Source organism: Cetorhinus maximus, chromosome 2 (assembly GCF_964194155.1).
Source record: "Cetorhinus maximus chromosome 2, sCetMax3.hap1.1, whole genome shotgun sequence".
NCBI classification, from domain to species: Eukaryota; Metazoa; Chordata; class Chondrichthyes; order Lamniformes; family Cetorhinidae; genus Cetorhinus; species Cetorhinus maximus.
Genome location: NC_135880.1, coordinates 4,542,592 through 4,566,268, shown reverse-complemented (window position 1 = coordinate 4,566,268; position 23,677 = coordinate 4,542,592). Strand labels below are relative to the sequence as shown.

At 48.7% G+C, this 23,677-nt stretch overlaps 1 protein-coding gene across 4 annotated transcripts in view; it reads right to left on the bottom strand.

Annotated features, from left to right (window-relative positions):
* Nucleotides 1-23,677, bottom strand: part of ttc33 (tetratricopeptide repeat domain 33) — a 76,641-nt gene that overhangs the window by 14,223 nt on the left and 38,741 nt on the right. For 3 of the 4 annotated variants that reach the window (XR_013579219.1, XM_078560268.1, XM_078560280.1), the window contains exons 3-4: nt 22,316-22,397; nt 11,824-11,955 (exon numbers count right to left, since the gene is read on the bottom strand). Coding sequence is in view for 3 of the 4 variants with exons in the window: in XM_078560268.1 (XP_078416394.1) it covers nt 11,824-11,955; nt 22,316-22,397 (214 nt within the window). In the remaining variant the exon portion in view is untranslated. The remainder of the gene's footprint in view (nt 1-11,823; nt 11,956-22,315; nt 22,398-23,677) is intronic. The other variant, XM_078560289.1, reaches the window with a different exon arrangement.

The following is a 23,677-nucleotide window of genomic DNA, read 5'->3' as shown; positions in this document are numbered from 1 at the left end:
CCTAGGTAGCATCCTCTTCCTTTGTAAAGGACAATGCAAAGTACTTGTTTAATACCTCCACTACTTCTCCTGCCTCCAAATGCAAGTGTCCTCTTTTATCCCTAATTGACACTACTTTTTTTACCACCATTTTATTATTTACATGTTTATAAAAGAGATTGGGATTCCCTTTTACGTTAGCGCTAGTCTCTTCTCATGCTCCCTCCTTGCTTTTCTGATTAGTTTTTTCACTTCCCCTCTGGTCCTTCTATATTCAGCCTGATTCTCCATTGTATTTTCTACCTGACATCTGTCATACACGCGCTTCTTCCTTTTCATCTTCACCTCTATCTGTCTCGCCTTCCAGGGTGTCCTAGATTTATTTGTCTTACGTTTCCCCTTCAAGGGAATATACCTTGACATTGTTTGCAATACTATCTTTGAAGGTGGCCCATTGTTCAGCCACTGTCTTTTCCGCCAACATTTGATCCCAGCTCACTCGACTCAGGTGCATTCTCATCCCATCGAAGTTGGCTTTCCCCCAATTAATTATCCCTGTTCTGGATTGCTCTTTGCCCTTCTCCATAGCCAACCTGAAACTTATGATACAATGGTCACTGTCCCCTAGAGGCTCTCCCACTGATATTTGATCCACTTGGACCAACTCATTCCCCAGAACCAGATCCAACAGTGCCTGCCCTCTTGTTGGACTGGAAACATACTGCTGCAGAAAATTATTTTGAACGCACTCCAGGAACTCTGGCCCTTCGTGTCCCTTCACATTATTCTTATCCCAGTCTATATTAGGATAATTGAAGTCCCCCATTATAATTGTTCTATAATTCTTGCACCTTTCTGTAATTTCTTAGCAAATTTGTTTCTCTACATCCCTTCCGCTAGTTGGTGGTCTTATATGCTACACCGATCAATGTTATTGCATCTTTTTCATTCCTTACCTCTAGCCAGAGAGATTCTGTGCTTTACTCCACTGGAACACCCTGTCTCTCCAGTACTGGAATACCATCCTTAATCAATACTACCACTCCCAACCCCTTTTCTTCCTATCCTGTCTCTCCTAAATACCTTGTACCCAGGAACACTTAACGTTCAGTCCTTCTTTGAGCCAGGTCTCTGTAATATCAATAATATCATAGTTCCATTTGTCAACCTTTGCCTGTAGTTCACCAATCTTATTAATCACACTCCATGCATTTACATACATGCACATTAATCCTGATTTAGGCTTTTTAACTTTCCCCCTTGCTCTGACCCCATTTAAGTGACTTACCATAGCCTACTCTAATTCTATCAAACTCTCCAAGTATTCTATTTACCTTGATATTACTCTCTGATATATCCTCCTTATTAGTTAATACTTCTCTACTTCCCACTGCCAGTTTTTCTCCTCTCTTCTCTGAATTTCCCCTCAGGTTCCCATCCCCCTGCCAATCTAGTTTAAACCCTCCCCAATAGCACCAGCAAACCTCACAAGGCCATTAGTCTCAGTCCTGTCAAGGTGTAACCTGTCCTTCTTGTACAGGTCCCCACCTGCCCTAGAACCGGTCTCAATGCCTCAGAAATCTAAAGCCCTCCTTCTTAATCAATTTCTCCAGTCACGCATTGAACTGCTCAATCTTCCTATTCTTATGCTCATCAGCACATGGCACTGGGAGTAATCCTGAGATCACTGTTCTTGAGGTCCTGCTTTTCAATTTCCTTCCTAACTCCCTAGAATCTGCTTTCAGGACCATGTCCCTTTTCTATCCTATGTCATTGGTCCCAATGTGGACCACAACCTCTGGCTGCTCACCCTCCCCCTGGGGAATGTCCTGCAGCCGCTCTGTGACATCCTTGACCCTGGCACCAGGGAGGCAACATACCATCCTGGAGTCACATCTACAGCCACAGAAACACCTGCCTACTCCTCTAATTATGGAATCCCTTATCACTATAGTACTTCCACTTTTCCACCTACCCTCTTGTGCAGTTGAGCCACCCACGATGCCATGAACTTGGCTCTTGCTACAGTCTTCTGAGGAACCATCTCACTCACCAGTATCCAAAATGGAAAAGTGGTTAGAGAGCAAGATAGCTTCAGGGGATTTCTGCACTACCTGCCTGTTTCTCTTGGATACTCTGGCGGTCACCCATTCCCTCTCTGCTTGTGCACTTCTTAGCTGCAGTGTGACCACCTCTCGAAATGTGCTGTCCAGGTAATCCTCAGCCTTGGGGATGCACCACAGTGACTCCAGCCACCGCTCAAGTTCTGTAACCTGGAGCTCAAGTTTCTGCAGCTGGTGACACTTCCTGCAGATGTGGTCATCTAGGGCACTTTGTGCCTGCACGGCTTCCCACATTCGGCAGGATGCACATTCCACATGGCCGAGCTGCATTGACATGCCTTAAACTTCATATAAAGTGTTTACTCACCTGTCACCCACCAATCGTTGCCTCCTCTCCCTCTTGCACTCTTTATGAAGTCTCGCTGCTCTCTCCCTCTCACGCTCTTTATGAAGTCTCTCTGCTCTCCCTCTTGCGCCTCTTTATGAAGTCGCCCCACGCTCCACCATCTTTTTAAAATGAAATCATCCTGCTCTCTTTTTAAAATGAAGCCTCAGCACACCTTTTTATTAATGCAGTGAGTGGCAAGGGTCTGGAATGTGCTGCCTGGGAGTGTGGTGGAGACAGGGTCAATCATTATTTTCAAAAGGGAATTGAATATTTATTTGATGAGGAAAGATTTACACAGCTATGGGCAAACGATAAGGAAGTGGGACTAACTGAGTTACTTGGAGAGAGGTGTAAGGGCAGGATTAGCCAAATGGCTTCCTTATGTGCTGTAGACATTCTATGATTTATTTAACCCACTGTCCAGACTCCAGCCCTGTTCTGTATAACACACTGGCCAGCCCCTGCATCTTGCAATTCTGTATATTTTTACTATGTTAAAGGCACTATATAAATATAGGTTGTTGTTGCATCTCTGACATCACAGCCATTGTACTGTAACACCAAGGATAAAAGTATTTCACCAGCGTAAGGTTGAACCTCAGCCCCAGACGGCAATGCTCCATGATGAACAGAAGCTCTATCAAAGCCTCTGCCTGAAGTGACACAAAACCCGCTGTGAAAAAGCAGAGAAGCAAATTGAGTGAGTGGGCACAATAGCACCCCTGGTGTGTCAAGGTGTGCCACATATGCTGTGGTGTGTCACCTGTGCTGTAATGTGTCACCTGTGTTGTGGTGTGCTACCTGTGCTGTGCTGTGGTGTGTTACCTGTGGTGCGTTGCGGTGTGCTGGGGTGTGTCATGGTGTTATCTGTGCTCTGTTGTGATGTGTCATTGTGTCACCTGTGGTGTGTTGTGGTGTGTTTTGGTATGTCACCTATGCTCTGTTGTGTTGTGGTGTGGTGTGCTGCGGTGTTTCACGGTGTGTCGCGGAGTGTTGTGGTGTGTCGCGGTGTGTCGCGGTGTGTTGTGGTGTGTCGCGGTGTGTTGTGGTGTGTCACGGTGTGTTGTGGTGTGTCGCGGTGTGTTGTGGTGTGTCATGGTGTGTTGTGGTATGTCACGGTGTGTTGTGGTGTGTCACGGTGTGTTGTGGTGTGTCACGGTGTGTTGTGGTGTGTCACGGTGTGTTACCTTTGGTATGCTGTGATGTGTCACTACTTCAGGTTCGAGCAATGCTGCCATTTGTGGAACCTGGGCTGGTATTAAGGACCTACAGACTGGCTAGCAAATCTGTACCCTTCGACCAGAGTGCAAACACTACTGCTGTGTCTGGAGATTCCTGTTAAGAGAATTCAAGATCGAGTGGATGTTGATAGATTGCCCAGTAACCCCAAAGGAACAGGCAAATCAGCAGCCAGCATGATCGAGCCAAGATAAAGATGAAAGGTGCAATTTATTCATTTCCAACTGGGAGTCTGCACAATTCCTTCCGATTAAACTGACCATCTGGTGGTGGGTCTTATCGTGACTCCCACGAAGCACATTAAGATTAATGAGACTGGGATGAATATAACACAGACACAGAAGAGCTTGACGCAGGCAGATAGAGGCTGACCTATCAACATAGAGACAAAGGTTCAATCGAGTGCAGACAGAGAGAATGAATGATTCTTGCCAGGGTCATGTGTTAAATGAGCTTGGGCAAACTAAATCCACAGCACAAATTCCAAATGAAGCAGAATATCAAAATCTGAGAGGCCACAGGGGCATTGGGATGGGTAAAGGAAACTGTCATAATGCTGCAGGGAGTGTTTGATGAGGACAGTGTAGAGGGAGCTTTACTCTGTATCTAACCCCGTACTGTACCTGTCCTGGGAGTGTTTGATGGGGACAGTGTAGAGGGAGCTTTACTCTGTATCTAACCCCGTGCTGTACCTGTACCTGGGAGTGTTTGATGGGGACGGTGTAGAGGGAGCTTTACTCTGTATCTAACCCTGTGCTGTACCTGTCCTGGGAGTGATGGATGAGGACAGTGTAGAGGGAGCTTTACTCTGTATCTAACGCCGTGTTGTACCTGTCCTGGGAGTGTTTGATGAGGACAGTGTAGAGGGAGCTTTACTCTGTATCTAACCCCGTGCTGTACCTGTCCTGGGAGTGTTTGATGGGGACAGTGTAGAGTAAACTATGCTCTGTATCTAACCCTGTGCTCTACCTGTCCTGGGAGTGTTTGATGGGGACAGTGTAGAGGGAGCTTTACTCTGTATCTAACCCCGTGCTGTACCTGTCCTGGGAGTGTTTGATGGGGACAGTGTAGAGGGAGCTTTACTCTGTATCTAACCCCGTGCTGTACCTGTCCTGGGAGTGTTTGATGGGGACGATTTAGAGGGAGCTTTACTCTGTATCTAACCCCATGCTGTACCTGTCCTGGGAGTGTTTGATGGGGACAGTGTAGAGGGAGCTTTACTCTGTATCTAACCCCGTGCTGTACCTGTCCTGGGAGTGTTTGATGGGGACAGTGTAGAGGGAGCTTTACACTGTATCTAACCCCGTGCTGTACCTGCCCTAGGAGTGTTTGATGGGGACGGTGTAGAGGGAGCTTTACTCTGTATCTAACCCCGTGCTGTACCTGCCCTGGGAGTGTTTGGTGGGGACAGTGTAGAGGGAGCTTTACTTTGTATCCACCCCCTGCTACATGGTGATATCGGGTCTCTGAAATGAATCATTCCTGACAAATCCTTCACTTAGCCCAGCCAAGGAAAAGTAATGCAGATTTCAACTTCTTGGCCCAAGAACAATTTCCAGATTATATTCCAACATGGTGACTGTGGTTGAAGAATTCTGTCAACACTCTACTGAGTCTGATTAATGAAGGTCAACTGTACAGCTCCTCTTGGTTTACAGACATGCCGGAAGCTATGTGCCATGTTTACATGTGACAGCTGTCAGCTATACTTGATGCTGTAATTCATGCTCGGGAACGTGGTGCTGTTAGCTCCAGCGACCAAATAATAAATAACAGATAATCAACTACATCTGTCTCAACATCATCAGTTAAATACTTCATCGGGTGCCCATCCATTAGTCTTATTACTGGAATTCTCAAAGATTAAATATTAAATGACGTAGGCAAAAAAATAAATCATGAGTCAAAAAAAACAAAGATTCTTGTTGCTAATCATGAATACTTGATGGAATTGGAGGGGCTTTGGGTCCATTGGGATGATTTGCAATGGGAGTGAATGGGAAGTGGTTTGATCAGACCGATGGTGACCCAGTCTCCAGTGCGCGGGGCGCCGATGACCCGGGTCTGTGGTACGCGGGGTGCCGATGAGCCAGATCTGTGGTACGCGGGGCGCCGATGACCCGGGTGTGGGGTACACGGGGTGCCGATGAGCCGGGTGTGCGGTACGCGGGGTGCCGATGAGCCAGATCTGTGGTACGCGGGGTGCCGATGACCTGGATCTGCGGTACGCGGGGTGCCGATGAGCCGGGTCTGCGGTTCGCGGGGCGCCGATGAGCCGGATCTGCGGTACGCGGGGTGCTGATGACCTGGATCTGCGGTACGCGGGGTGCCGATGAGTCGGGTCTGCGGTACGCGGGGCGCCGATGAGTCGGGTCTGCGGTACGCGGGGCGCTGATGAGTCGGGTCTGCGGTACGCGGGGCGCCGATGAGCCGGGTGTGCGGTACGCGGGGCGCCGATGAGCCGGGTGTGCGGTACGCGGGGCGCCGATGAGCCGGGTGTGCGGTACGCGGGGCGCCGATGAGCCGGGTGTGCGGTACGCGGGGCGCCGATGAGCCGGGTGTGCGGTACGCGGGGCGCCGATGAGCCGGGTGTGCGGTACGCGGGGCGCCGATGAGCCGGGTGTGCGGTACGCGGGGCGCCGATGAGTCGGGTGTGCGGTACGCGGGGCTCCGATGAGTCGGGTGTGCGGTACGCGGGGCTCCGATGAGTCGGGTGTGCGGTACGCGGGGCTCCGATGAGCCGGGTGTGTGGTACGCGGGGCTCCGATGAGTCGGGTGTGCGGTACGCGGGGCGCCGATGAGTCGGGTGTGCGGTACGCGGGGCGCCGATGAGTCGGGTGTGCGGTACGCGGGGCACCGATGAGTCGGGTGTGCGGTACGCGGGGCAGCAATGACTTGGGGGTGCAGAGAGGTTGAAGAGTCTGCAGGAAAGGAGCAAGTTCAGGGTTGTACTGAGTAACATAGATGATAAAATGGTTCAGCAGTTGTGATGTAGCAGATGGAGGTTAGGGTGACAGTATGAGCTGATATCAGTTTGCTTTCCATTGTCGAGCTGTAAGACGCGAGAGGTGTTTGTAGAGCCCTGGACGGAATGTGCCACAGTACAGATGGGGGGCTTGGTATATGGTACATCTCTTACACAGCATACTTAGGGATCTTTCCAGATAATTTACTGGGGGGAAAATCTATCCTAATATACACTCCCAGAGCCTGCCATTCTTAGAATTCCAGTAACTGAACTACAAACAAGATACAGCTGGATCAATTCTAACCCTACATCACCACCAAGGGGCAATTCTCAACACTGTTAAATACACTAACAGTAAGTTTAGAAAATTCAAAATGAGCTCAGAAAAAGTTCAAAATTAAATCTCTGTTGAGAATTTCAATTTGGTTTGTGTCAGAGGCGTTAATGCTGAGGAGGAGGACACTATCCAATACTATGTACTAACACACACACGCAATGAGGCACTTGCACTCTACAACACACACATATGCTGACACATATATGCCACTAAAAGGCACATGCACACATGCATTCTCTCTCGCATCCACCCACACACGCCTACCTGCCCATACACGCCCACTCACAAACCTTTCATCAGGCATCACTGAGCAGGAATCAGAAGGAGTCCTAGCTGTTTTACTTCCTTTCTAACCCAGGGATAGCAAATACAACAGAAGGGTCCAAACCATAACCCAGTCTGAATCTGGGATGAACTAGAGAGTTAACATAGGCCTTTCAGTGACATTGAAAACAATGCCGTCTGTTAAATTTGCACACCAGATTCAGCAACTCCAAATGATTAATCCTGTGTTTGATGGAGCAGTGTCGAGGGAACTGCATCAGACTTATGCATTTTAAAGTAGTTAGAGAAAAAAATAGTATGTAAAAGAATCACTGGAAAAGAAATAGTGTCAATGAAGTGCTGAACAGCTAATGTCATTCCTAAATTTAAAAAGAGGACAAGTAGTAGTCCAGGGAATTATATCCCAATTAACATAGCATCAGTGTTAAGAAAGAGAGTGGAATCTTTACCAAAGATCTAATGGAGAAAATCGAGAAACTGAAAATATAATAAAGGTTGGTTAGCATGGATTTCAAAAGAAATGACCATCCTTCACCAATGTTATTAAATTTCCTGATGTAATAACAGAAAGGTCGAGTATAGTAAGCAGAGTAGGGCTTAAAGGTAGTTGTTCAGGCTGGTGAAAGGTGTGAAGGGTTGGCCCAAAAGCATCGGTGTTAGGATCACTGTAATTCTCTATTTACATAAACAATGGAGGCTCAGGGAACAGAAACACCATTTTGAAATTTGGTCAACATAAATTGTTTGGGTGTGATGCAGAAGAGAACTGTGACAAATACAGAAAGATATTACTGGATATTGGGAGGGGTAAAGGAAGTGAGGGACCTTGGGGTGCATGTTGTTGAAGGTGAAAGAACAGGTGGATAATGTGGTAAAGAAAGCACATGGAGTGTTTTCCTTTATTGGGTGAGGTGTTGAATACAAAAGCAGGGATGTAATGATGGAACTGTATAAAACTGCTGGTTAGGCCACAGCTGGAATTTTGTGTACAGCTCACATTACAGGAAGGGCATAATTGCTCTGGAAAGAGTACAGAGGAGATTTGTAAGAATGCTGCCAGGGCTTGAAAATTGCAGCTGTGAGGAAAGATTGGATACACCGGGGTTGTTTTCCTTGGAACCGAGGAAACTGAGGGGTGACCTGATTGAGGTGTACAAAATTATGAGGGACGTAGATAGAGCAGACAGGGATGCCTTGTTTCCCCTCGTTGAGAGGTCAATTACCAGGGGGGCACACGTTTAAGGTGATTGGTAGAAGGATTAGAGAGGGCATGAGGTAAAACTTCTTCACCCAGGGGGTGGTGGGTGTCTGGAATTCACTGCCTGGTTTGATGGTGGAGGCAGAAACCCTTAACTCATTTAAAAGGAACCTGGATCTGCACCTAAGGTGCTGGAACCTGCAAGGCTACGGACCAGGTGCCAGGAGATGGGATTAAAACGGGCAGCTAGTTTGTTTATTTTTTTCTTTTTCAGCTGGCGCAGATATGATGGGCTGAATGGGCTTTCTGTGTCGTAACATTTCTATGGTTCTATTAACAAACTCGCAGAATGGGGGGTGTGATTGGCACATGAACTTTAACATAATTAAGTGCAAAGTGTTACATTTTGACAGGAAGGATCAGGAAATCACACGTCCTTTGGAAATTAAGTGTCTAAATAGGGTAGAGGGAGAGAGGGATCTGATGGGTACAGATACACAAATCAATAAATGTCGTGATCTGATGAAAGGTCATTGACCTGAAATGTTAACTCTCTTTCTCTCTCCATGGATGCTGCCAGACCTGCTGAGTGTTTTCAGCATTTTTTGTTTTTATTACTAATAGTGGTTAATAGGTTAATAAGCCCAGCGCAGTTAAACTCTTCATCTGGTAAAAAGGAATATAGAGGCACTAGAGAAGGTGCTAAAAAGATTTACTGGAATGGTGGCAGAATTGAGAAGCAATGCTTATCAGGAAAGACTGAGCAGACGGGTGCTCTTTACACTAGAAAAGATAAGGCTTAGGGGTGACCGATAGAGGTCTAAAATTATTAAAGCATTTGAAACTTGATAAAGAGAATGTTTTCTGATTGTGGGTGAAGCTAGGAGAAAGGACCATAAATATAAGATAGTAACACCAATAAATCCAACAGGGAAGTCAGGGTAAACATCATCACCTGGCAAGTGGGGAGAATGTTGACAGTGCTGCCAAAAAAGTAGTTGTGCCGAATAGTATAGATGTGTTTAAGCAAAGGTAGATAAAGAGATGAGGGAGAAAGGAACAGGAGGATATATTGACAGGATTAGATAAAGTAAGGTGGAAGGAGGCTTGTTAGGAGTATAAACACCGGTATAGATCAAATCCGCCGATTAGCCTATTCCTGGGTTGTAAATATGATGTAGTATGTGATCAGAAGAGAGGGACTGAGGGGTTATAGTGTGAGAAATGGGACAGTGTGATCAGAAGAGAGGGACTGAGGGGTTATAGTGTGTGAGAAATGGGACAGTGTGATCAGAAGAGAGGGACTGAGGGGTTATAGTGTGTGAGAAATGGGGCAGTGTGATCAGGAGAGAAGCACTGAGGGGTTATAGTGTGTGAGAAATGGGGCAGTGTGATCAGGAGAGAAAGACTGAGGGGTTATAGTGTGTGAGAAATGGGGCAGTGTGATCAGAAGAGAGGGACTGAGGGGTTATAGTGTGAGAGAAATGGGGCAGTGTGATCAGAAGAGAGGGACTGAGGGGTTATAGTGTGTGAGAAATGGGGCAGTGTGATCAGAAGAGAGGGACTGAGGGGTTATAGTGTGAGAGAAATGGGACAGTGTGATCAGGAGAGAGAGACTGAGGGGTTATAGTGTGAGAGAAATGGGGCAGTGTGATCAGGAGAGAAAGACTGAGGGGTTATAGTGTGTGAGAAATGGGACAGTGTGATCAGGAGAGAGAGACTGAGGGGTTATAGTGTGAGAGAAATGGGACAGTGTGATCAGGAGAGAAAGACTGAGGGGTTATATTAAGAAATGAAAATTACACACATCTGCAGGCCATCTGTTTATCAGCAGCTATCTTCTATTTATCTGTGGCTCGCATTATGTTGGGGCCGGGCCGTGGAATTGAAAAAAATTATTTATCTCCAATCTCTATCTCTCTGATATGTCTTGACTCAGTTTTGAAGCTGTATATAGAATGGGCAGTAGAAACAAGTTGGAAACAGCAAAAAAAATGCTTTAGTTTAAATTTTGAGGGTAAAATTGCTCCTTGGTTCATTATTGCTCTTGGTTTCCTTGCAAGACACCACATCCCCAGCCTCCCTTGCAGACCCCATGACAGCAGAAAAAGAGCAGCAGGAGGAGAGTTCTTCCTGATATCCGGACTAATATTCACCCCAAACCAACATCACTAATACACACTTTCTCTGGCCAGTTTTTTTATTCTTTCAAGGGACTTTTGTATTTATTGCCCATCTCTAATTGCCCTTGAGAAGGTGGTGGTGAGCTGCCTTCTTGATCCGCTGCAGTCCATGTGGTGTAGGTACACCCACAGTGTTGTTAGGGAGGGAGTTCCAGGATTCTGACCCAGCGACAGTGAAGGAACGGCGATATATTTCCCAGTCAGGATGGTGAGTGGCTTGGAGGGGAACTTCCAGACGGTGGTGTTCTCTCATTACCTCATTGGCACCTGTGGGATCTTCCTGTGTGTAAATCGACTACCACGGTTCTTACACTACAACAGTGAATGAACTTCAACAATACCTCACTGCCAGGAAAGCATTTTGGAATGCCTGTCTTTCCATCTTGCCTGTGACAGATGAGCTAGGTTCTGCCTATTGCCCCAGTGAGGGGTGAGCTCAGGCCTGCCTATTGCCCCAGTGAGGGATGAGCTCAGACCTGCCTATTGCCCTATGAGGGGTGAACTCAGATCTACCTATTGCCCCAGTGAGGAATGAGCTCAGACCTGCCTATTGCCCTATGAAGGGTGAACTCAGATCTACCTATTGCCCCAGTGAGGGATGAGCTCAGACCTGCCTATTGCCCTATGAGGGGTGAACTCAGATCTACCTATTGCCCCAGTGAGGGATGAGCTCAGACCTGCCTATTGCCCTATGAGGGGTGAACTCAGATCTGCCTATTGCCCCAGTGAGGGATGAGCTTGGAGCTGCCTATTGCCCTATGAGGGGTGAACTCAGATCTGCCTATTGCCCCAGTGAGGGGTGGGCTCAGATTGCCTATTACCCCTGCGAGGGGTGAACTCAAGATCTGTCTACTACCCCAGTGAGGGGTGAGTACAACTCTGCCTATGGCCCGTGGCCTCCTCTCCAATCACAATTGGACGTTTTGGTTTAATCGGGAATCCCAGGCAAAGAACAAGTTTGAAAATGGATGGAATTGGAGGGGCAATCCCTTTTAAAACCCAACCTTAAGTATCACCTACACTCTACAGCCTATTTGACCCTTCATTCCTCCCCTTTCTGCTGACCTGCACCTCCCCACTGCCCCTTCACCTGGGTCCTCAGTAAAAGAAGAGTCTTGCACAGTATGGAGAAATTGGCTGAAATTGGCCGCCCCGACATACCCAGTGAAGTGCTGGAACTCACCATGGTTATCTCGCCCAGGCTGAGCTGAGCACGGCCCAGGGTTTGCAGTGCTTCCCACCACTGGGGATTCAGACGCACCGCCATCTCTGCTGCCTGAACTGCCTGGAAAACCTCGTTCAGGATCATGAGAACCTGGAAAAGGAGACAACATGAGGGTTAGTGCAGGACTTTTAGCATCGGTTACCTGTTCTGTATCAGGAGAATTCACAGTGAAAAGAAAAATCTGAACATTGGTCAGGCACCTCCAGCGCAGTGTAGCTCACAGTCACCTCAATAATACCTGGGCTTCCAAGGGTTAAATTACGAAGAAGTTAGATGCCTCTGAGTGGACATGATTGAGGGGCGATCTCATCAAGGCTTTTGAAATGGCAGAGATTTGATGGGGCAGATATAGTACACACGGGGTGGGGGGGGGGAGTGGACAGGCGCCAGTTCACATGGTGGGGGCAGAGTGGGCAGGTCTGAGTGCACATGGGGTGGGGGGGGTTTGTGGGGGGGTGGGGGCCATGTGGGGCTCGGGGGGTGTGTGGGGGGGGCTGTGTTGGGGCTCGGGGGCTGTGTTGGGGGACGGGGGTGTGTGTGTGGGGGGGGGGGCGCCATGTGGGGGGTGTGTGGGGCTCGGGGGGTGTGTGGGGGGGCTGTGTTGGGGGACGGGGGGGGGTGTGGGTGGGTGGGGACCATGTTGGGGTTGTGTTGGGGGACGGAGGGGGTGTGGGTGGGTGGGGACCATGTTGGGGCTGTGTTGGGGGACGGGGGTGTGTGTGTGGGGGGGGGGGGGGGGGCCATGTGGGGGGTGTGTGGGGCTCGGGGGGTGTGTGGGGGGGCTGTGTTGGGGCTCGGGGGCTGTGTTGGGGGACGGGGGGGTGTGGGTGGGTGGGGACCATGTTGGGGCTGTGTTGAGGGACGGGGGTGTGTGTGTGGGGGGGGGGGGGGGGGGCCATGTGGGGGGTGTGTGGGGCTCGGGGGCTGTGTTGGGGGACGGGGTGGGTGTGTGGGGGGGGGGCGGGGGCCATGTGGGGGGTGGGCAGGCCTGAGTTCACAGGAAGAGGGCAGTGACCAGAATTCTCCATCCAGTATTTTCTGCTGTGCTAATAAACTGTCAGGCAAGAGAGGAAAATCTTCTCCAGGCCACACCTCCCACACCCAGCAGGTCAGCGGGGATTCGGGCTAACAGATCATGGCCAGTTCAGTTGTGAATGGATTACTTTGATCTGTGAGTCAGGGCTGGCCTGGTTACCTGGTCTAGGATGACCTACCCTATTCTGGGCAGATTGGAGCGATCCCACCAGCCACTGGGACGTTTGAAATTTTAGGTGCAGCAGATGCCTGAAGTTTCCAGACCCTCAGGAACGTCGGCTCCCTCCTCCTCACACCCCCTCGGCTCCCTCCTCCCCGCACCCCCTCGGCTCCCTCCTCCCCGCACCCCCTCGGCTCCCTCCTCCTCACACCCCCTCGGCTCCCTCCTCCCCGCACCCCCTCGGCTCCCTCCTCCCCGCACCCCCTCGGCTCCCTCCTCCTCACACCCCCTCGGCTCCCTCCTCCTCACACCCCCTCGGCTCCCTCCTCCTCACACCCCCTCGGCTCCCTCCTCCCCGCACCCCCTCGGCTCCCTCCTCCTCACACCCCCTCGGCTCCCTCCTCCTCACACCCCCTCGGCTCCCTCCTCCTCACACCCCCTCGGCTCCCTCCTCCTCACACCCCCTCGGCTCCCTCCTCCCCGCACCCCCTCGGCTCCCTCCTCCCCGCACCCCCTCGGCTCCCTCCTCGTCACACCCCCTCGGCTCCCTCCTCCTCACACTCCCTCGACTCCCTCCTCCCCGCACCCCCTCAGCTCCCTCCACCCCACACCCCCTCAGCTCCCTCCTCCCCACACCCCCTCAGCTCCCTCCTCCCCACACCCCCTCCTCCCCACACCCCCTCAGCTCCCTCCTCCCCACACCCCCTCAGCTCCCTCCTCCCCACACCCATTCAGCTCCCTCCTCCCCACACCCCCTCAGCTCCCTCCACCCCACACCCCCTCAGCTCCCTCCTCCCCACACCCCCTCAGCTCCCTCCTCCCCACACCCCCTCCTCCCCACACCCCCTCAGCTCCCTGCTCCTCGGTTCTTTCTCCCTGCAACTCCTCAGCTCCTCCCCCACCACTCCTCATCCCACCACCCCTCACCCACTCTGCCCCATGCTCCTCAGTCCCTCCTCCCCACACCCCCTCAGCTTCTCCACTCCCTGCTGCTCAGTCCCTCCTCCTCACACCCCCCTCATCTCCTCCAGCCTCTGCTACTCCCTCACTCCTCCCCCCACCCCCTCAGCTCCCTGCTCCTCGGTTCCTCCTCACCACACCCCCTCAGCTCCTCCACTCCCTGCTCCTCAGTCCCTCCTCCCCACACAACCTCATCTCCCCTGCGCCTACTCTTCAGTCACTCACCCCCACACCTCCTCAGCTCTTCCGCTCCCTGTTCCTCAGTTCCTCTTCCCAACACCCCCTCAGTTCCTCCGCCCCTTGCTACTCGCTCACTCCTCCCCACACAACCGCAGCTCCTCCACTCCCTGCTTCTCGGTCCCTCCTCCCCACACCCCCTCAGCTCCTCCTCACCCTGGTCCCTCCTCCCCAAACCCCTCAGCTCCTCTTTACCCTCGGTCCCTCCTCCCCAAACCCCTCAGCTCCTCTTTACCCTCGGTCCCTCCTCCCCATGCCCCTTCAGGTCCTTCTCCCCCTTGGTCACACCAACCCACACCCCTCAGTTCCTCTGTCCCCTTGATCCTCGGTCCCTCTTCCCTACACCCCCTCAGCTCCTCTGCTCCCTGCCTCCTCGATGCCTCCTCCCCACACCCCCTCAGCTCCTCCCCCACCGCTTCTCATCCCACCACCCCACATCCCCACAGCTCCTCCGTTCCCTGCTCCTTGATCCCTCTTCACCACACGCCCTTAGCTGCTCCTCCTCTCGGTCCCTCCTCCCCACACCCCTCAGCTCCTCCTCACCCTTGGTCCCTCCTCCCCACACCCCTCAGCTCCTCCTCACCCTTGGTCCCTCCTCCCCACACCCCTCAGCTCCTCCTCACCCTTGGTCCCTCCTCCCCACACCGCTTCAGCTCCTCCTCTCCCTCGATCCCTCCTCTCCTCTAATAGCTTTCATTTATCCCTCTCTGCTTTAGTGTCCTTAACTGATAGCATCCCATAAATCAATCACCCTTTTGGGGAGAAAAAGTTTCCCCGACACTTGTTTTGGCTCCTAATTTATAATGTCATTCCTTCATTGTCCCTGGATTAATATGCTGGAATTCCCAATGGTTGGGGCATACCATCATATCCAAGACTGCCTGATGCTCTCCCCAACCACTAATCTGGTACAATGCATGTTCCTCACCCTTCTGGGAATGAAGAAGAATGCCAGGGTGCCTGCTCTCCCCTCACTTGCTCCCCAAACATAGTCTGACCAGTTTGTGTTACCACATTAGGAACAGTGTGGGGAGGAAGGCTGCAGGGAGAGGGGACAATAAACAGGCAAAAACACAAACACAGCACCATTGGCAGGCAAAAGAGATGAGTTCGATTTCTTTAATTTTTGCTGCAATCTGCTTTCTCATTTAAAACGAATTACACTGAAATGTTAAAAAGTAATGTCAGGACAGGAATAGCAGCGACATTAGCAATCACTGGCCACACTGTGATGTAAAGCAGTTGGGGAATGAGGGCAGCTCATCAGAGTCACTTAGAAGCCAGTCTCTAATTTGGATCCATCATGTCAGCGCTGATGGTAAACTCTGTATCCCGACTATCTAATCACGCGCTGCAGGATCATTCTGTCTGTAATTTACTGCTATTTTATTTTAAAACGGTGTCTCGCATTTCCATTTGTTCGAAGTGGGTGTAGTCCAAGTGGAAGCCATGCACTAGCTGGGAAAGCTCCTGGCTGCTCCAAGCCATCTTCGTCAGATGACTGCTACTGTAATTGCTTAAAATGGCACAACCTGGGTTCAAAGGGAGCTGAGCCTGACCAATCTCTGCTTGGGGGAGCGGTGGGGAGCAGGGAGAGGGGAGATGTGGCAGTACAGTGGGGAATACTCCTACAATGTGGGGAGCAGGGAAAGGGGAGGTGTGGCAGTGCAGTGGGGAATACTCCTACAATGTGTGCAGCTAAACTTTCAAAAGTTACCTGACAAATTTCCACACACTGAAAAGGACTAGTTGACCGTGAAGCTTCACACTTCTGGGAATGAGGATTCAAGAGGGTATCGTTGTTACAATACGGAAACTGGCCTTTAGGTCCCACCAGTCCATCTAGATTCATGTGAGCAGATAGTTCTCACCACATATACCCAACCTAATCCCCAACCCTTTATCAAACTTTTCACTTCTGCAGCTTACATCGGACTTACAACATGAGAACAGACCAAAACAAAAACAGAATTACCTGGAAAAACTCAGCAGGTCTGGCAGCATCGGCGGAGAAGAAATCAGTTAACGTTTCGAGCCTTCATGGCCCTTCGGCAGAACTGAAGCATAGTTAGAAGAAGGGCTCCCTTCTTCTAACTATGCTTCAGTTCTGCCGAAGGGCCATGAAGGCTCGAAACGTTAACTGATTTCTTCTCCGCCGATGCTGCCAGACCTGCTGAGTTTTTCCAGGTAATTCTGTTTTTGTTTTGGATTTCCAGCATCCGCAGTAGCTTTTAGCTTTTTGTTTTTATCTATGAGAACAGACCAGTTGTTCCCACTAGTCTCAGTCAGCCCTTAACCCTCCACACAGCAAATGGTTCTAATCATATTCCCTACCCCTTTCCCATTTTCCTTCACTCATTTCTTCAATCTGATCCTGAGTATTGACACTTTCTGCTTCAACCAGTGACTCTGGAAGTGAATTTCACAGCCCCACAACTCTCTTGTGAGGAATTTTCTCCTGCTCTGAATCTCATTTAATGTTTATCTACAGCCCCTTGTTATGGACTAACTACCTAATAAGGTCTAATTAAAGTTTTACATCAGCTCATCATTACCCACTGCATTAAGATCACTCTCACCTGAGTCAGGAGGTTGTTGGTTCCAGTGTCACTCCAGAAATTAGAGCAGAAAAAAACTAGGCTGACACTTCAGCGCAATACTGAGGGGGTGCTGCACTGTTGGACATGCCACCTTTTGGCTAAAACATTAAACAGCTTTCAATGTGGACATAAAAGGGTCACAAGACACTATTTTGAAGAAGAACACCCCAGGGTCCAGGTCAATATTTATCCCTCAATCAACATCACAAAAACTGATCATCTGCTCATGAACACATTGCTGATTGTGGGAGCTTGCTGTGCAGTCACATTTCCTACATTAGAACAGTAATTACGTTTCAAAATACTTCATTAGTTGTGAAGTGCTTTGGAACCTCCTGAGGTTGTGAAAGGCACTATAGAAATGTAAGTCTTTCTTTGGCTCAAAGGTAGAAAAACAATCTGTTGTAATGTTTTCCCCTATCATAACATGGGTCACACTGTTAAAAAAAAGTACATTGATTATGAGGTGCTTCAGGATATCCTTAAACCATGAAATGCACTATATAAATGGTAGCTCCTTCACTGGTTTGAGAGATAACGATAGGCTAGGATTGCAGGGAACAGGTAAGTGCTGAATTGTGTTCCCAGGAGTCTCTGTACTGATCCATGGGGTCCCCCACTTTAGATCAATCACTTAGTTACAGTTGCAGGTGACACCAAACAGAGGGGCACAAAGGACATTGATGAAGCAGCTTGGGAAATAGAAAGTTGTATGAAATATGCAGTTAGGCAGAACAATGACAGATGAAATTAACTAGGGACAAATGCAAAATTGGAAGGAAAGTGGACAACACTGATACCCGCAAGATCTTACAACACAGAGAAAGATCAGTCAGCTCATCAACTCTCTGAAAGAGCTATCCGATTAGTCCCTGTTCTTTCCCCGTGCTCTTTTCAATTTTCATTCCTTTTCAAGATTTAACCAATTTCTTTTTGGAAGTTATCATTGAATCTGCTGCCATGATCCTTGCAGCCAACACATTCCACATATGACAACTTGCTAAATACAAAAAATTCTCATCTCCCCATGGCTTTTTTGACAATCGTCATAAATCTGTGCGCCCTGGTTACCAATCATCCTGTTTATGGAAACATTATTTCCTATATCAAGTCTAGCGAAACACTCTCATAATTTTAAACAACTCTGTTAAATCTTCCGTTAACTTGCTTTACTCTACGAATCATGACATAGAGGAGAATTAAGTTGAGAAAGATCGAGAAGTCTGACCAGAGTCGATCCCCAACATGTGCCACCAACTTAGAGTCGAAAGGCCAAAAGGGGTTGAGTTATCTTGTTAGGGCAGTAGAATAACAGTCAGGTGAAGGCATCCTCAATCAGAGGAAGGCAACCTTGCTTGCTGGTGTTATCTCAGCCCCAGAAAATGCCTAAAGATCCAGGCAGCTGAAAACATGGTCAGCAACAGAGGAGCAATTAAAATTGGGACACTCAAGGGGCCAGAATTAGATGAGTGCAGAGATCTCAGGAGGCTGTGGGGCTGGAGGAAATGACAGAGATGGGGTGGAGCGAGGCCTTGGAGGGATTTGAGAACAAGGATGGGAATTTTAAAATCGAAGCATTTCTTAACGGTGAGCCAATGTAGGTTAGTCAGCACAAGGGTGATGGGGGAACAAGGGGACATAGTGTGAACAAGGACACAGGCAGCTGGGTTTTGGAAGAACTCAAGTTTAACAGAGAATCGAACATGGAAGCCAGCAAGGAATGTGCCGGAATAGACAAGTCTAATGGTAACAAAGGCATGAATGAGGGTTTAGCAGCAGGTGAACCGAGACGGGGTAACATTACAGGGATGGAAATAGGCAGTTTTAATGATGTTGCAGAAATGTGGTTGCAAGTTCATCTTGCAGCCAAATATATAACCAAGGTTGCAAATATCTGATTCAGCTTCGGACAGTTGCCAGGGAAAAGGATGAGGTCAGTGACTAGGGAAGAGAGTTCATTCTGGGAACTGAAGACAATGTCTTCCATCTTCCAATATTTAAGTGGAGGGAATTTTTGCTCATTCACTACTGGATGTCAGATAAGCAGTCTGATAATTTAGAGACGGTGAAGGGAGTGAGAGAGAGGGTGGTGATGTAGAGTCAGATGCTGTCAGCATACATGCAAATACTGACACATAACAGAGGGCACAGACCCTCATTCTCCCACTAGCCAATTCCCCATTCTAGGCATTGTTTACACTTTGTGCGAGAATATTAGGTATGACCCTGTTAAACAGCTTGGTTGTGAACAGGAATGTTCGCCGACTCTAGCATTGTTTCTCTTGGAAAAGGAGCATGAGATGAGCATCTGAAAAAACACTTAATGATTTTCCAGTAACTGCTATTTTTTCAGCCATTGGTTAATGTGTTGTTCTTTTCCCATAAAGTTTCAATCCATCAAAACTCCATAACAACAAGCTTCCACCGCAGTCAGGCTGAGTCAGTTGGTATCAACCTCGCGCGAGACAGAAGCGTATGAAATTCAAACTCACTCCAAAGTCTTCAGTGGAAAATCAAGGCTGACACTTCACTGCAGTACTGAGGGAGTGCTGCACTGTCAGAGGGTCAGTACTGAGGGAGTGCTGCACTGTCAGAGGGTCAGTACTGAGGGAGTGCTGCACTGTCAGAGGGTCAGTACTGAGGGAGTGCTGCACTGTCAGAGGGTCAGTACTGAGGGAGTGCTGCACTGTCAGAGGGTCAGTACTGAGGGAGTGCTGCACTGTCAGAGGGTCAGTACTGAGAGAGTACAGCACTGTCAGAGGGTCAGTACCGAGGGAGCACAGCACTGACAGAAGGGCAGGTGGTGGTGTTCCCATTCAGCTTGTCCTTGCCCTTGTCCTTGTCCTTCCAGATGGTAGAGGCTGCGGGTTTGGAAGGTGCTGTCAAAGGAGCCTCGGTGAGTTGCTGCAGTGCATCTTGTAGATGGTAGACATTGCTGCCACTGTGCGACAGTAGTGGAAGGAGTGAATGTTTAAGGTGGTGGATGGGGTTGCAATCAGGCAGGCTGCTTTGTCCAGGATGATGTCGAGCTTCTTGGGTGTTGTTGGAGCTGCACTCATATAGGCAAGTGGAGAGTATTTCATCACATTCCTGATTTGTGCCTTGTCGATGGTAGACAGGTTTTAAGGAGTCAGGAGGTGAATAACACATCGCAGGATTCCTAGCCTCTGACCTGCTCTTGTAGCCACATTATTTATATGGCTAGTCCAGTTCAGTTTCTGGCAAATGGTAACCCTCAGGATATTGGTGGTATGGAAATTCAGCGATAGCAATGCCATTGAATATAAAAGGCCGATGGTTAGATTCACTCCTGTTGGAGACGGTCAGTCCCTGGCACTTAGATGCACAAATGTTCCTTGTCACTTGGCAGCACAAACCTGAATGTTGCCAAAGTCTTGCAGCATATGGAAATGGCCCGATTCATTATCTGAGGAGCTGTGAATGGAACTAAACACTGAGCAACCAACAGTGCCACTTCTGTAGTTCAGAAAGCTCACAGCACAGGGTAGGTGCAGAACAAGTCTCCTTCTGCATTTTCATCAAACACTCCCTTGGGGTTAGATAGAGTAAAGCTCCCTCTACACTGTCCCCATCAAACACTCCCAGGACAGGTACAGCACGGGGTTAGATACAGAGTAAAGCTCCCTCTACACTATCCCCATCAAACACTCCCAGGACAGGTACAGCACAGGGTTAGATACAGAGTAAAGCTCCCTCTACACTGTCCCCATCAAACACTCCCAGGACAGGTACAGCATGGGTTTAGGTACAGAGTAAAGCCCCTCCTACACTGTCCCCATCAAACACTTCCAGGACAGCTACAACACGGGGTTAGGTAAAGAGTAAAGTCCCCTCTGCACTGTCCCCGTCAAACACTCCCAGGACAGGTACAGCACGGGGTTAGATACAGAGTAAAGCTCCCTCTACACTGTCCCCATCAAACACTCCCAGGACAGGTACAGCACGGGCTTAGATACAGAGTAAAGTCCCCTCTGCACTGTCCCAGCAAACACTCCAGGGCAGATACAGTATGGGTTATCTTCCGTGAAACAGGTTATCTTCCGTGAAACAGGAACAGAAAAGGGTATTCAGTCTGTTCCATCCCTTTGTATTCCAGCTCCCCCACCCAAAGGTGAAAACCAACATTCCGTTTTTCGTTTTGATTCGGCTTTGTACCTGTGCACCAGTTTCTAATGATTTGCTCCTACGCAGCTCCTTCTTTTTTGCTGTGAAAAATATAGTCCAATTCGCGCATTATCTCACACTCATTTAATCCCATTGTAACCTCCTGCTCTCACCAACAGAGCTCACTGTTTTTCCTAATTCATTGCCATCTGGCAACTTTCATAGTGGAAAGAATAAAGAGTTGTCTAAATCATTCATATTGCTTTCCAAAAGTTCAGGCACCAGTGCAGAATGCTGGGGAACGCCACCTATTACACTCTACTTCTGTATCTTACCTCTCAACTAATCATAGTCAATTTTGTATGTTCTTATTGTGCAGAACCTCCCCAAATTCCTCTGACAATCCACACACATAGCATCTTATCTACCCTGCTGCTGACCTCTACAAAAATATGCAACCACGTTGGTCACAGACATGGTTAAGTTTACGGAGGGTAGAATGTGGGAGAGCAGCCAGGAGTGCGTTGCAGTCCAGAGGGTGCCCTGGGATGGATAAGGGTTTCAGCAGCAGATGAGCTGAGCCAGGGGCGAGTTTTGGAAGCAGAAATAGGCGGTCTTATTGATGGCATGAATGAGGTCAGAATCTCATGTCAGGATCAAATGTGACACCAAGGTTGCAAACAAACTGGCTTAATCTCAGGTAACCAGGGAGAGGGATAGAGTCAGGAGCTGGGAAACCTTTGCAGCACCTTTTATAGCTTCAGGACACTCCAAAGCTCTATAGCCATGAAATGCTTCTCTCGTGTAGTCATCATTGCAACATGAAGTTTTGTGTACAGTGAATTCATAAATTAATAGATCATCTATTTCAGTGATCTTGGGTGAGGGCATCAGGGATAACTCCTCTGCTCTTCTTCAAATAGTGTCGTGAGATCCTTAATATCCACCTCAGAGGGCAGACGGGACCTCAGTTTAATGTCTCTTCTGGAAGACGGCACCATTGACAATGCAACATTCCCTTGGTACTGCACTGGAGTGTCAGTCTCTGAAGTCTCAGGGGTGGGGCCTGAACCCACAAGCTTCTAACTCTGAGCCAAGCCATGGCTGATACTAAGAAGTCAGTGTAAATGAGGTCAGGGGACAATGAGATGGCTTTCTGGAGTGAGAAAGCATTGGACAGGTGAGTAATCAATCAAAATGAGGCAGGACTGTTGGACTTTTGGCATGTTTTTGCTCGTAGAGATTACAGTACGCATCATCACGTTAAACAGATATTAAAACTAATGAAAAGTGATAACTGAGTGAGTTAAATGTGGGAGTCTGGTGTTAATACCTGTGCTTTCATCTCGTAGAGTGCGGCACTGTCCGGCATCAGCTGAATGGCTTCATCCCACCGACCAATCGCCTCCCAGTACCTGTGACGAAGAGAAGAATCTCACCTTTATCACCAATCTGCCAAGCTCAGCTCAGGAAGCAGAGAGACAGTTATATGGAATCAGCCAGGTTAATCCTGGACAAACTGGCTGAGCTATCAGGGGAGCTCCTCTCCGGATCCAAAAAAGGACAACGGTTAAAAGGGTTTTGTGGAGTGAGCGAGTTTCCTGATGCTGTCCAGATCTAGACCAGGCTACACCTGGAATAGTGCAGACATTTGGATCACTGCATTCAACAGCCATGACGCTGGTCTCTAGTGTTGGATGGGAAAATGGGCTTGAACTAACAAATTCAATAGGAAAATTCAGGAGAAACTTCTTTACCCAGAGTGGTGAAAATGGGGAACTTGCTACCAGAGGAAATAGGTGAGGCAAATAGCATAGTTACATTTAAGGGGAAGCTGGATAAATATACAAGGGAGAAAGGGATAGTAAAGAATACTGATAGGCTTAGGTTAGGAGAGGGAGGTATTCCAGAGACCCACGGTAATGCTCTGGGGACCTGGGTTCAAATCCCATCATTCAATAAAAATCTGGAATTAAGTCTGATGATGACCACGAAACCATTCGGGAAGGAAATCTGACGTCCTTACCTGGTCTGGCCTACATGTGACTCCAGACCCACAGCAATATGGTTGACTCTTAAATGCCCTCTGAATAAGAGCCATTAGGGATGGGCAATAAATGCTGGCCTAGTCAGTGATGCCCATATCCCATGGAAGAATGATTAAAAAAAGGGTGGGAGGAGACTTAAGTGAAACATAAAGAACAACATAGACCAGTTGGGCCAAATGGCTGTGCTGTCAATTCAAAGCAATTCGATGTAACTGTCCAATACATAAAATCAAATAAATACTGACTGATACACTGCACTTCCCCTTTCCTTCTAAATCAAGGGAGATTTCAAAAACATAGTTGGCAAGTGCAGATTAATTAGGAAAATTTGTTAACTAACTTGATTAAATTTTTTGATAAGGTGAATGAGAAGGTTGATGAGGTTGTAGCGTACAGGAACTTCAAAAGGGAATTTGATAAAGTGCCACATAACACACTTGCCAGCAAAGTTAAATCCCATGGAATAAAAGTGGCAGCATGGTTATGACGTTGGCTGAATGACAGGAAGAGAGGATAGTGGTGAACGGGTGTTTTTCGGACTGAAGGAAAGGTATAAACTGGAGTCCCCATGCAGTCAGCATCAAGACCACTGGTTTTCTTAACGTATTGTTGTGTGGGGCACAATTTCAAAATTTGCAGAAGTTACA